The sequence below is a fragment of the Choristoneura fumiferana genome, chromosome 27 (assembly GCF_025370935.1).
Source record: "Choristoneura fumiferana chromosome 27, NRCan_CFum_1, whole genome shotgun sequence".
Lineage (NCBI taxonomy): Eukaryota > Metazoa > Arthropoda > Insecta > Lepidoptera > Tortricidae > Choristoneura > Choristoneura fumiferana.
In genome coordinates, this window is record NC_133498.1 from 10,055,992 (window position 1) to 10,070,145 (window position 14,154).

At 41.0% G+C, this 14,154-nt stretch overlaps 3 protein-coding genes, 1 long non-coding RNA gene and 1 pseudogene across 5 annotated transcripts in view; 2 read left to right on the forward strand and 3 right to left on the reverse strand.

Annotated features, from left to right (window-relative positions):
* Positions 1-2,681, reverse strand: part of LOC141443208 (protein FAM91A1-like) — an 11,666-nt gene extending 8,985 nt beyond the window's left edge. Inside the window, exons 1-3 of the mRNA XM_074108419.1 lie at positions 2,669-2,681; positions 1,123-1,224; positions 222-403 (exon numbers count right to left, since the gene is read on the reverse strand). Of these exons, the coding sequence (XP_073964520.1) occupies positions 222-403; positions 1,123-1,224; positions 2,669-2,681 (297 nt within the window). The remainder of the gene's footprint in view (positions 1-221; positions 404-1,122; positions 1,225-2,668) is intronic.
* The window catches only part of LOC141443371 (uncharacterized), a 282,390-nt gene that overhangs the window by 247,775 nt on the left and 20,461 nt on the right, over positions 1-14,154 (reverse strand). The gene's annotated exons all lie outside the window — the stretch shown is intronic.
* The window catches only part of LOC141443370 (uncharacterized), a 64,015-nt gene that overhangs the window by 11,356 nt on the left and 38,505 nt on the right, over positions 1-14,154 (forward strand). The window lies entirely within an intron of this gene.
* Positions 9,140-10,399, reverse strand: LOC141443490 (ATP-dependent (S)-NAD(P)H-hydrate dehydratase-like). Its single transcript, XM_074108809.1, has 2 exons — positions 10,017-10,399; positions 9,140-9,927 (listed from the first exon to the last, which is right to left on the reverse strand). The coding sequence occupies exons 1-2, from the start codon at positions 10,269-10,271 to the stop codon at positions 9,196-9,198; spliced, it is 987 nt and encodes a 328-aa protein (XP_073964910.1). The 5' UTR covers positions 10,272-10,399; the 3' UTR covers positions 9,140-9,195.
* The window catches only part of LOC141443209 (muskelin-like), a 15,842-nt pseudogene continuing 12,303 nt past the window's right edge, over positions 10,616-14,154 (forward strand).

Below are 14,154 nucleotides of genomic sequence, written 5' to 3' on the forward strand. Positions count from 1 at the left end.
TCGCAGGAACATACACAGGTGTTACAAATATCAATATTTGTCATAATGAATTTCCTTGTTGAGCAATGCGATGTCACCATGACTTTTCTACATAGGTATAGGTTTCATAGTGGGTCATAATTCAGTTGATTCGATAGTAGATAGAGTAGTAGATACATGACCATTGTTTGTCGTACTACTTACGGGACACCCTGTATAACTCGCCCACCCATCGCACTCACCTTAACATCGGCCTCCAGGACGTAGCCGAGCTCGACACGCCACCAGGGCTGCATGGGGATGTTAAGCGGCACGCGCGGCAGCAGGCCTCGGATGGCCTTAGCCCGCCCGCGGCGCCCGAGCGACCGCGACTTCGCCACCAACTCGAGATACTCGTTGCGGCCTATGCCTAACAACCGGAGACCTAAAAAAAATTAGTTTAAATTTAAAAAATATAACCCTGGCAGTTGGATAAAAAAGGGCAAAGCCGCCATTAAGTATTGCCAGCGATCAGAAATTCGTAAAGCCTGGCAAACTGCTTATTCAAACACAAAGATGGCGGCAATCTACTTGCTACAGGGTTCTGTCTTTTCGATAAATATTATTCCCAAATGTTTCATTCACCAAACTGTTAATTTTCGCAACTTACGATTTTCTCGGAAACCATATTTTTTTCCGAACTTTAAAAGAACAAACCTAACCTAATCTAATCTACGGTGTTTTAATAAAACCATAAGAAAATGGAAGAGAAAAGAAAATAATTAGAGAAAAAAGTTTGGCAAATGAAACATTTGGGCATTATATTTTGCGAAAAAAGCAGGATATTGGCTACAGTTGAGGCTTCACTATGTTTTTTTTGCTGGTACATCTTTATAAAATAAAAGATTGTAAGACACCGCACTGCGCATCGCGCTCCTAAGCAGAGAGCGGTCGAACTTGTTTTGAGTACTTTTATAATCCTACCGGCAAATTGAAACTTATGATTTTGCGATTATATTAATGTTTACGCTCGCTAGCTTAGATTATAGTTTATGCATGTAATATTTCTTTCTCAAGTAAGTGAATTATTGTTATTCTTTTAAGAAATAAAGATCTTTAAACCGAAAGACAACGATTATGACATGCCAAATAAAGCAAACTCACAATCTGCAGCTGTGAAGTTGGCCATGGTGTCATAGCTCTTCTCCAACTCTATCAACAATGCTACCACTTCTACATAGTAGATGAAAGGGGTTATCCTTAAACCTGAAACAGAAAAAAGAGAAAATATTGAATGCAAATAATAATTGGATGGAAGTCACTTCACTACTAAACTTAGCAACTTTGCATGCCAATTTTTATTAAAGGCTGACCAAAATTATAATAAACCTCGCCATATTGCGGGAAACCAATAGAACGAATTTCTTGCACTGGTACCTAACAATAAATTCAAATGTCATCTGTCTATTGCTGTCAAAGTTTAACGTTGTTTGCGCGTCGTATTTTAAATTGTTATTTTGATTTTTCGTGCGTTAAAATGCCGAAGATTATAAGTAGCTTTGGAAGGAAAATAATTCGCAATGTATAAAAGTATTTGTCATAAAAAAAAATCTGAAGGATTAGAAAATATTGCTTTAAATAACATCACCGACACCGTTGTCAATCTGACTGGTACGTACATATTAGTAAGTGTAAAGAAATTTGCAATATAAACATAGAAGTGCTGCCCTCGCATCAGGTTTTTATATTTCGTAACAAATATAATTAACCATGAATCATTAAAACAGTTTCCAATTTTAATTTTTATGGTTTTCAACATGTTATTCAATTCACCATACACACACAACCAAGTCAGCAACCCTCATCATGATTATTTGCAGCCAAGAACATCCACCAAAATATATAGTTTCAATATACAAAGTAATGTTTTGTACATTTGTGTGATAATTGGAAGCTATATTTACACTTGTGATAGTTAAATGGACACTGTTCAAGTAATGGCATCCTGTTGGAGCTTCTATGTAAAGGATTCTACACAAAGGCACATTTAATTTGAACAATATAATATATTTAAGCATGAACAGGTAGCAGACAGACATACTTTCGCCTTTATAATATAAGTAAGGATGTCTTCTAATGTGCTATGAAAATTCTTCAAGTACATGGCAGTGGATGAAAACCTATGCAAAAATGAGAATTTTATACAAATACAAAAAAATACAAAAATATTTATTTGCTTAATAATTCACAAGTTTAGAACAGTTTATGCCATTTTCAATAACATGCATCTTGTTTCTGTTTAAAGATTAGTAAAATTCAATTTGTCTTGTGCCTTTTAACAGATATCCTATCACATATTGACCAACTTAAATGGAGAAATGGAGCAAGCAGGTGACAGTTTGGTACCCAAGGGATGGCTCTAGGAGCCGAGGCATTGCCAATGTCGCAAAGCAAAAAGAGGGAGGGTGAATTGTAGTTGACCATAGGACCCCAATGGATAAGGATAGTGGCAGACAGATAGCAGTGAAAGGAGTTGGGAGGAGGTTTTGCCAAAAGGCATACCTAAATAAGAGACATTTTGTGATGATTTTAGTGTAGAATTTAATTTTGTTCATTTTATTTTTAATTTTTATATTGGATTTTAAATGTTTTGTAAAATTTTGGGAAATAAAGACTATATTATTATTATTAAAAGTCATTTCATATTCACCTTTTACTATCATGTCGGCCAGGTGTAAGGGTACAGCATAAGCCTCTGAATGCTGCTGTGCACCAGAGTTTCATAATACTTCCTTTCATCCTTCTGGACTGTCCGGACTGGAAAAGAGAGCTCAAGTATTACCTAAGTGAATCAAGATACCTGGTAGTGACTACCCAACTTTAGGAGGAAGCCTAAAAGAACCTTCATGTTGCTGACAACTTCCTGGAGTAATCCCCACCCTCCCAAAATAAAATAAAATAATCATGGCATCAATCTTTATTATTATTAATCAATCTGGGCTACATTCGCAAATACAGGTTCTTCGGATTAGAGTCAATTGGATTTTTTTTTATCTTTATCAACAGTCAATATACATATAAATAAGAGATTTACTCACACATAATCTATGTAGATACTTGTAAACAATGTATGTTATCATTAACATGTTTTATTCTAACTCACAGTAAAGTAAGTAACAGACATTTAGGGATATTTGGTAGCAGGTAAGTGAAACACCCTAATTGATTGGAGTATAGAAGAAGAAGAAGAAGTTTATTTACAAAAATGATCCAATATATACAATATAAACAAAGCGCAACTAGTGCGAGGTTCCCGGAGGACAGAAACGTTCGCCGCGTTCGTTCAGTTCGCCGCGCTCTCGCTCTAAATGAGCGAGAGGATGCGTGAGCTATGCAACGCTCGGATCTCTCGCTCGCGTCTCTACAAAACTAGGCGCGGCATTGCCTTCGTCCTTTTCTGCGCGCGCCGTCGAGGAGTGAACACGTCGTCGTAGCTCCGATGTACTTCGAGTGCAGCGTGTCTCCGCTCTCCGGAGTACGACGACGAAGATTCCTCGAGGCTTGAAGATGAAGATGTAGAAATACTGCGATGATCTTGCACGAGGAAAACAAACAAACTGTTCTTCTGAGAACAAACAAAACTGTCCTTCTGAGGACACACTCGATCTTACGCGATCGTGGTTTCTCTACAACGTCTCTTCTTAAACGACGTCAAATCACCTACAGGGTTCCCCTTCAAGCGAAGCGTACCGGCAGGCGGATAGTGCGGCCTCGGCGAGTGGTTCTGCTTGCGGTTGTTGTAGGTGTTGGTTGTCGTTTCCTGGGTTTTGTTGTTGCAGGTTCTGGTTTGTTGTGCAGGTTTGTTTTGTTGTTGCAGGTCGTTGTTAGTTTTGTTGTTGTTTTTCGCTCGTGCTCGATGTATTTTGCTTGTTGCAGATAGTCGGTGTTGTAGCTGTAGGTATATCTTGCTCGGCGATAGTGTAGGCAGGTTTGAGTCTGTCTATAGAGATGTTGGTTTGCCGGTTAGGTAGTTGCAGGGTAAATATCTTGCTATCTCGTTTCAGCACGCGGTAGGGTCCGTCGTAAGGTGCTTGTAGCGGCTTCTTTACGGCGTCTATGCGTACGTATACGTATTCACACGTTTGCAGGTCACGGTGTACGAATATCGGTTTCGTGTTGCTGTGTGGTTGTTTCGGCATCGGTCTTAGGTTGCGTATTGAGTCGCGCAGCTGATCGACGTAGGCGGAGTCTAGTGTGACGTCATCGCGGGTCGGTGATAAGAAATCACCGGGTAAGCGTACGTTGCATCCGTAGGTGAGTTGGGCTGCGCTTACACCGGTGTCACTTCGCATCGCGGCGCGTACTCCGAGTAGGACTGTAGGTAGCTCGTCGATCCAGCTTCTTGCGGTCTGCAGTCTTGCTTTTAACGCGGCTTTCAAAAATCGGTGCCAGCGTTCAATGATGCCGTTACACTGCGCATGGTATGGCGTTGTGCGCGTTTTTTCGATGCCGAGTAAGCGAGAGAGAGATGCGAATACTCGGCTTTCGAATTGGCGTCCTTGGTCGGTTGTTATTGTTGCTGGGCAGCCGAAGCGGGAGATCCAGCCTTCGTAGACGGCTTTGGCGACGTCTTCAGCTGAGATTTCGCACAGTGGGTATGCTTCGGGCCATCTTGTTGCACGATCGATCATTGTGACGAGGTAGCGATGACCGCTGGCCGCGGTAGGTAGCGGGCCAACGATATCGACGTGTACGTGCTCGAATCGCTCGGTTGGCGGGAAAATCGCTGGTCGACTCGTTGTATGGCGCTGCACTTTAGCGCGTTGGCACTGTACGCATACTTTTGCCCACTTGCCGATGTCCGCGTTCATTGAGGGCCAAAAGTAGCGTTGCGCAATTAATTTTCGTGTAGTGTTGATTCCGGGATGACTGATGTTATGTACTGCGTTGAATGCGATGCGACGGTGTTCTTCAGGTAGGTATGGACGTATATGTGGAGTTGAGGTTTCGCAATATATTTTGATGTTCGACGCGGGCAGGGTGACTTGCTTGATGGATAGGTTGCTCTGTAGAGTGAGTGCTTGTATGGTATCGCTGTCTCGCTCTTGAGCTTCTGCAAGTTGCTTGTAGTCGATTGGTGATGGACAAGTGATTGCTTCGACGCGTGATAAGGCGTCCGCGGCAGCGTTTTGCGACCCACTAACGTGACGAATGTCAGTGGTAAATTCGCTAATGAAAAGTAGCTGGCGGGTGCGTCTCGGTGATTCGCTGTTTGTACTTGTCTTTGTGTAGGCGAATGTTATCGGCTTGTGGTCGGTGAAAATGATTATTTCGCGTCCCTCGAACATCTTGCGGAAATGCTTGACAGCCATGTAGATAGCGAGTAGCTCTCGGTCGTAGGTACTGTAGCGTGTCTGAGCGTCGGTAAATTTCTTGGAAAAATATCCGAGTGGTTGCCACGAGTTGTTTACGTACTGATTGAGAGCGGCTCCGGCTGTTTTGTCGCTGGCATCGCAGAATATGGCAAGTGTCGCATGGTGAGACGGATGAGCGAGTAAAGCGGCGGTTTTATGCTGTCTTTACACGCTTCATACGCTTGCGTTGCTTCGGCGGTCCAGTCGATCTGCGTTTTGTCGCGTTTCTTGACGTTATGTAGTATTTATTTAGCGGCGCTTGAATGGTGGCGGCGTCTTTGATGTTTTCGCGGTAAAAATGATCATACCGAGAAAACGTCGCAGCTCTTCCACTGTTTGCGGCTTCGGAAAATCGGTGATCGCTTGTACCTTGTCTTGAGGTGGTTGTATTCCTTCCGCCGAGACTTGATGACCGAGGAATTTAACGGTAGGCTGGCCGAAAACACACTTGGACGGGTTGATGGTGATGCCGTATTCTTCAAGTCGCTGTAGTACGGTGCGTAGGTGTTTTCGGTGCTCTTCCTCGTTGTTTGATGCCACAAGTAGGTCGTCGACGAAAGGGAATACGAAGTCAAGTTCGCGCAGTACTTCGTGAATAAAGCGTTGGAACGTCTGGCCGGCGTTCTTGAGACCTGGGCACATGCGCGGAAATTCGAAGAGTCCGAATGGGGTGATGATAGCGGTCTTCTCCACGTCTTGTTCGCTGACTGGCAGTTGCTGGTATGCGCGATTGAGGTCGAGAGTGGAGAAAATTTGCTTCCCGGCGAGTTGGTAGGTGAAATCGCGTATGCGCGGTATGGGATACCGATCAGGCTTGGTAATGGCGTTGAGCCTTCGGTAATCGCCACACACGCGTAAGTCACCATTTCTCTTCGGCACGACGTGAAGAGGTGATGCCCAGGGCTTTTGCTTGGTCTGCATAGGCCTTGTTGCATCATGTTCTGGAATTCTTTTTTCACGAGTTCGTAACGATGCGGTGCAATGGGGCGTGGCCTACAGTGAAGGGGCGGGCCAGTGGTTTCGATGAAATGTTCGACTGGATGTTTCGGCGATAATTTCATCGATGTCAGTCGAGTGGCTCCAGGAAATTCGGCGAGGATGTTGTGGTACGCATCTTGCACGTCTATGCTGCGAACGGTAGGTATTTGTGCAGCGCAGATCTGTGCGTTTGTTGCGAGGTGCGTCTTGCCGTCGATGAGTCTGCGGTGTTTAATGTCGACTATTAATTCGTGGAATTTTAGGAAATCGGCACCCAAAATCGGCTTCGACACGTCGGCGATGATAAATTTCCATCGGAACGATCTACGGAGGCTGAGGTCGAGATCGAGTGTCTTCTCACCATATGTAGGTATGACGGTGTTGTTGGCGGCGTAGAGTTGAAATGGCAGCGGTTGTTCACGTGAGCCTTTTTCTTTTAGGTAGCACGGAGATGTTGGCTCCAGTGTCGACCAAAAAGGTGAGCTTCGTTTTCCTGTCGGTCACGAAGAGGCGGTGTGATGAGTCAAAACTGCGGATTCCGCCGCAGCCAACGTTGCTGTTAGGTTTTCCGACGGCTTTGGTATGGGTTTGAAGCTGCAAGGTGTGTGCAGTTCTTCGCGGACATGCCATCGCGATGGTGATGTTGGCAGTATGGCATGGGCGAGGTCTTGCTTCTTCGGTTTCTCGTTCGGAAACGCGGCGAGTGCGACTGCTATGGCTGCTGTCTGTTTCGGAGCGTAGCTCGACGATTCTTGCTGGATTCTTCTTAACTCGTCGATGAGAAATTGCGTGTCGACGGTGGATGGATGTGGATGAGCTGGTGGCGGAGCTTGAGGCTCAGTACCCGGCTTCAGCTGCGTGTGAGTCATCTTCACAAGGTTGATGTTCTTCACGGGTCACCACTTTAGGATATTTGGTAGCAGGTAAGTGAAACACCCTAATTGATGGAGTATAGAAGAAGAAGAAGAGAGTTTATTTACAAAAATGATCCAATATATACAATATAAACAAAGCGCAACTAGTGCGAGGTTCCGGAGGACAAAAAACGTTCGCCGCGTTCGTTCAGTTCGCCGCGCTCTCGCTCTAAATGAGCGAGAGGATGCGTGAGCTATGCAACCTCTGATCTCTCGCTCGCGTCTCTACAAACTAGACGCGGCATTGCCTTCGTCCTTTTCTGCGCGCGACCGTCGAGGAGTGAACACGTCGTCGTAGCTCCGATGTACTTCGAGTGCAGCGTGTCTCCGCTCTCCGGAGTACGACGACGAAGATTCCTCAGGCTTGAAGATGAAGATGTAGAAATACTGCGATGATCTTTCACGAGGAAAACAAACAAACTGTTTCTTCTGAGAACAAACAAAGACTGTCCTTCTGAGGACAACACTCGATCTTACGCGATGTGGTTTTCTACAACGTCTTTCTTAAACGACAGTAAATCACTACAGACATGTTTTAAAAATAACACTTACCAAGACTACCCCTGTAGCGTAGTTGATTTTTAATACTGAATTCAAAAATGTACCTCTCATATTCTTTATGTGAATCACCCAATAGCTGCAAATAATAGAAAATTAAACTTATTAAATTCCAATCAGACAGTATTTGTTAGAAATAACTGAAATATTATCACAAAATAGTTTCAAATTACTATCAATTTTATTTGTAGTTTTCGCATGTCGCGTTGTCATTTTGGTTAAATAGGCGGCCACCGTGTTGTTTCATTACACCAATTAGCTTAAATTACAAGTTATCATTGCCTTGCATATCAGTTTACCTTTTTAACATTTTGTGGCAGCTTAGGCCATTGTATTTTCTTTCGCACACATTCCTCAACCTCGTCTTCCATGGTTGTGGAATAGTATGTCACTTATCGCTACTACATTGAAACGTATTATTTTGCGAATAGACTGTCCTTGACTAAAATCTACCAGATATTTTGATTTGATAAAGGAAAACTGAAATCACTATTCATTTAGTAAGGTAAGGCTGCGCGATGGCGAATAATCACCATTCTGAAAGTTGCATCATAACGCAAATTATATTCAACGAAAAAATATTACCGTCACATAAATAATAAAAAAAGATGATTTTGAAGATAACTTTGAAGACTTAAAAAAACGTAAGTGCTTAAATATTTGTACTAACTTAAATACAAAAATAAGTTTTTTTTTGTCAATGATAAAATAAAATCAAATTGACAATGAGCTTTAGATTTTGAACGTACCCGCAAGAAGTCATTGTGACGGCAGAAAAAGCAGTTGCCAGGTTTTAAAATAACATGAACAAAATTATCGATTAACGACTTTTACAAGTTAAAATGAGTTCGACTAATTGTTTGTTCCCTAAAATATTTATCTTTGTAAATCTGATCTTCTTGCTACCACTACTCCTTTTATGCTTAAAATGATAAAATAATGTCACATTTTTGAGAATTTAATATTTGGTCGAAAAGTTAATTCAGCAGCCAGAACGTCGGTTACCCAATTTAGAGACCACCCAGAAACCAGTAGAAAACGGATGAACAAAAATCGGGCTAAATTTTTATCATTTTAAAGTAATTTACGTTTGAAATTTGACTATTTACGAGAAAGTGGTGCCCTCGTTCAATTTCTACTTTATAATGATAGGATTAGAATTTTTATGCTCTGTGTTGATGTATTTTGTAAAAGTCATCATCATCATAATGTCAGCTGAAAGACGTCCACTGCTGGACAAAGGCGTCCCCCAAGGCTCTCTCTTGTAACAGTAAGAGTAAGAAAACAACTTGTAGGTAAATAATTATATAAAATAAGTCCAAAGGCAAAGGCAAAACATTTTATTGCAAAGTCACAATATTTACTATAATGTTTTAAACAAATACATCGTCAAAAGAGGAATGAATTTGGTTGAGCATATCAGAAGCTGTCATGCTGCGGCCGTAGATAGCAAACGCTTTCTGATTACACATTCTAGTGAATCTTGCAGCTGCATAGACTGCCACACTCTGTGCCAGCTGAACAGACTTTTCGTTATCACAAAGGTCATATTTCAAGGCCCACGTATAGAAAGTTCCCAGAGAACCAGAGAGTATATCCCCCTGTCCACCTGCCCGACGACCAGATCCTCCTTTGGATAGTGTCCAATCAAAAGAAGCGATGCTCGAATAATAGTGGTCTTCACCACCTTTATGCAAAACACTCACGTGATCCCCCCAAAATGTATACCAAGTACTATTGCTTGAAATAGCTGTAATAAACCTCTTAGCCTCTTGATTATTAGGAGTAAGGATAGCACCTGGTAAGGGATAATTTTTAATAATAGTCAAATTTTTGGAAACTGCATATAAGCCATCAGCATCAATAATAAGGGGTTTCTTTAATAACTTGCAAGCTTCTATGATTTCATAAGTTATTTTTATGGTGTCGTCTTCTCTTCCTAATCCCGGACCAATAATAATAATATCCATTTTGTGTAAAAGAGATGACATTTTAGGTAAGTTTTTTGAATTTAAGTAAGGATAAACGATAAGATCGGGACTATACGATTTTATAATCGGTGCTGCATTCTCAGTTGTAAAGACGTACACAAGATCGGCACCAATCTGAAATAATAGTAAAAACATACAATTGTTAGGACGTAATTTATTTAGGTATCTATAAAGATAGAATAATAAAATTAAAAACTAATTACCTTTAATGACGATAGAGCTGCAAAGTATGGAGCTCCAGTGTATTCAGTGGACCCACCTACAACACATATTTTACCTGCTTCTCCTTTGCTTTTACCTTCTAATTCGGGAATAATAAGTTTCCCAAGATTTAGTAGCTTTTCTTCGTTTAAATTATCAATCGTAGAACATTCATCTACAATTGAGGCTTTAGCAGTTTCCACAGTCATTGCGAACATGATTCCAGCAATCAAATAGTTGTTCCAATTTAACTTCATATTTGAAAACTAAACACTGTTAAAAATAGAGCTTTTAATAGTATTTATTAGGAACAATCCTTCCTAATTCGTCTCTATTTCCTGTGCTTACGCACGCAAATAAATATGACCTCGTCTATTGATTGTTGCCCTATACGAAATCAAGTTGGAAAGGCCACGTAAAAAAAGGTTTGTTGAACGATACATCGAAAACTAAAAATCCTACGAAAGTCCGAGTCCCACGAAAAAAAACATCGATACAATCGATTTTTTTACTGATATGGCAACTCTAATTAATTACGTCAATGCAGTCCGCCAATGGCATCGAAGGAATTCTGTTCATTCTATTCATTCACCATTGAGGTGCGAGTGTAGTGTATTTTAGAAAATAGTACCTACCTCTACCTACCTACACCCACACCCGTGGTATATTGTCACTGTCAAGTGATAATAACAAAGTGTATTTTAATACTTTTGCACCATAAATTGCATTAAAATGGTTGATAAATACGAAACGGTAAAGCTATGTTACACAATACACAAGTACTCGAGCTACTCCGCTAATTATATACCAGAGTAAGTTGATTTTAGTCTGAAAATAGCACTTATTTCGAAATAAAATTCCGGCTCTCCTGTTACACGGCTCTGCTCTTCTGGTAATTAAATTCTCGTGTCATTTTTTCAGAAATATAATGGTCAATAATCCCTCTGACCAGCTGTCGCGATGGTTCACGGACAGCAATACGCCCTCACAATTTATAATGCTGAAAATAAAAGCGCCTGCTATCGTGGAAACTATAAAGTTCGGCAAATATATCAAGGCTCACGTCAGTGATTTAAAGAAATTTCAAATATTTGGAGGAACAGATGAACATAACCTGTCATTATTGTTATCGGCGTAAGTACACAGTGAATTCACAACAAGTACATAGTTGAGTTATGTATTGTGCTCTCCATTGAAAAAGTATAACACCACATATTTCACTCTATTTATTTATTGTTCCACAGAGGGCTCAAAAAAGACAGTTCTCCTGAGGTGTTCAGGCTCAGACACCGAACAACGGAAGGTTTATATTTGCCTGTACAATACTTGAAGATAGTTCCTTTGCAGTCTTGGGCCCGGCTTATAATTATACCATGTGGTATGTGGAGCTTCAAGGCAAAACACATGAAGATCTGATGGCCAGTGTTCTGGATACTATTAATTTGGTAAGTTTAAATAATTAATACAGAATTTATATTGATACTGATTTGCAGAGGTTGCCAAACTGCATATCTCGTCACTGTCCCAGGGGTTTCATAATTTCACAAAACAATCTGCTAAAGCTTTTAGAGTTATATGCATCTGCATATACTCTAATGATCTCATTCGACATCTATGTATAGACTGCATGTTTTTTACATCAAAATGGTGCACAAAATTTGTTCACAGCGTGAATTTGTAAACCTTTCACTACAGTTTGTTGACGTCCGTGACAGGGGCTGTGTCAAAGTAATATTGATGATTGATACGCCGCACCGCGACATATTGAATAACAGGTCTCGTTTTTTGCTATTGTTATTTTTGTATTATTATCACCATGTTCATAACATAATAATATGACTGATTAATGAATCATCCAATTTTTTAAATTATGCATTACCTACCTAACTATGATATGCAATTAATTACTCCTTAAAAACTTAGATTACTAGTAACCAATATTTGTAGATTATCACTTAATCAGTTTTAATTGTATAGTCAATAACATGTTTACTATTTAACTAAAGTACCTGGGCGACCGAGCTTTTCTCGGGCTAAAACTCGACAATAAGCGTTTTTCCAGTGATATGACCAAGCTAGATTGATTTGTCATCCCCAAAAACCCCCAAATATAAAATTTCATCAAAATCGTTGGAGCCGTTTCCGAGATTCTGATTATATATCAACCGTTGGTAGTATAAGGGGATTAATTGTCTAAAAATCGAAAAATTAGAAAATTAGAAAAAAGTGAAATTATGCCCTTGTTATACCAAAGGTGCAATATATATAAATATATAATATATATATATATATATATATATATATACAAGAATTGCTCGTTTAAAGGTATTACATAGATACCAAGCAGTTTGTGTTACTAAGTACCAAGCCCAGAGCAGAGACTGTGCCTTACTTGGCTTTATGCCTCTTTCGAATACTGCTGTAAAGAATACTTTTGCAAAAAATAATTATTTGAAAAATAACTTAGTTAACAGTCTGTGTAGTAATTAATTGGGCTTTAATGAAAGTGCCAGAAATTTTGCAGATGCAGGTAACAATATTTTTTAATTAAAAAAAATACAGTGATATATTATCATGTGTAGAGGTCACTCAATAAAAATATTTAGATTAAAAAATACATTTATATTATTATGAGTGTGTTAGGTGAGATTGTTTCATATTGAAAGCAAATAATATCAATAAAATGTTATAAATTCTTTACACATGAGCATTTGAGCCTGTATAGTGAGACATATGTAGGCTGGGATGGATAGATGAATGGCCATCTCATTTAAACTACGTCTTCACTTGCTTAGAGCTCTTATTGTCCAACACACTTGGAATTAAGCTGAAACTGTTGTTCTCAGCGGAAAGAAGAGGAAGCTGTGCGCATGCTGCTGAAGCACCTGCGCCGGCGCCGCTACAAGGACGCGTTCGAGGCGCTCTCGCGGGAGAGCGGCGTCAAGCTGGAGGGGGACTTACAGGCGCGGCTGTGGCACGCGCTCGTGGAGAATGGGGACTACAAGCTGTCTGAGGACATACTGGATGAGGCTGTCGCTGGTGAGTAATATATATTCTGAAGCACCTGCGCCGGCGCCGATACAAGGACGCGTTCGAGGCGCTCTCGCGGGAGAGCGGCGTCAGGCTGGAGGGGACTTACAGGCGCGGCTGTGGCGAGTGCTTCCCATTTTTTCCATAGATCTGTGACGTCATGGTACTAAATAGGATTTATTTACCCAAATTGTTCTATAGAACTACATACTAGCTTTTCACCACAGCTTACTTGCCAGTGACACACTAGAACAAAGTGAGACTACTCTTTTCCCATACTGTTCCATTATGAAACAAAAGTAGTGGTTCAAGTGGCCAGTGAATAAAGTAAAGAGTTTTCCTAGCTTAGCTAAGCGTAAATAGACTACTCGCTTTTTAGTTGTTAAATGTCAGTTAATAAAAAAAAACTCAGTTATTCTATAGAACATTGTGCAATACTGCCATATCATTTTGTTCCACAGCGTATCAGTTCTATAGAACAAATGATAATTTGAAAGCGTAAATTGTGTTATGGAATAATTCGGAAATTAATATATTATTTTGTTCAATGACGTCACATTTCTATGGAACAAATGGGAAGCACTCGCTGTGGCACGCGCTCGTGGAAACGGGGACTACAAGCTGTATGAGGACGTACTGGATGAGGCTAACGCTGGAGAGTTGTGACATATATTTATAGCTTCACTAGTGTTTACCCAGAGCTTCGCACGCGTAAATCATTAAATACAGCAGTTGAATTGAAATTCCAGGATTTCACAAAATTCCTTGGGAATTCCCGATAATTACATCGTTGTTTTCATTGATTTGATTACCTATTGCTTACCTCGTAAAATCTCCATATACCTGTGTGTATAGCTTAGCTTACTATGTGTTGGTGGTCAATAAAGAGTCATCGTGTTGTTTTCAGAGGGCGAGTTCGACTGGTACATGTCGTGGCAGCCGTACCAGCCGGAGTGGCGCGAGATGTCGGGCTGCTCCCCGCAGGTGGAGGAGCGGCTGTGCTGCGGGGACGCCGCGCCCGCGCCGCCCGGCGCCGCCGACCTCTGCTGCGCGGACCGCGACCCGCACCCGAGACACGCGGTCAGTCCACTGCAAAGATTTGTCCACTGC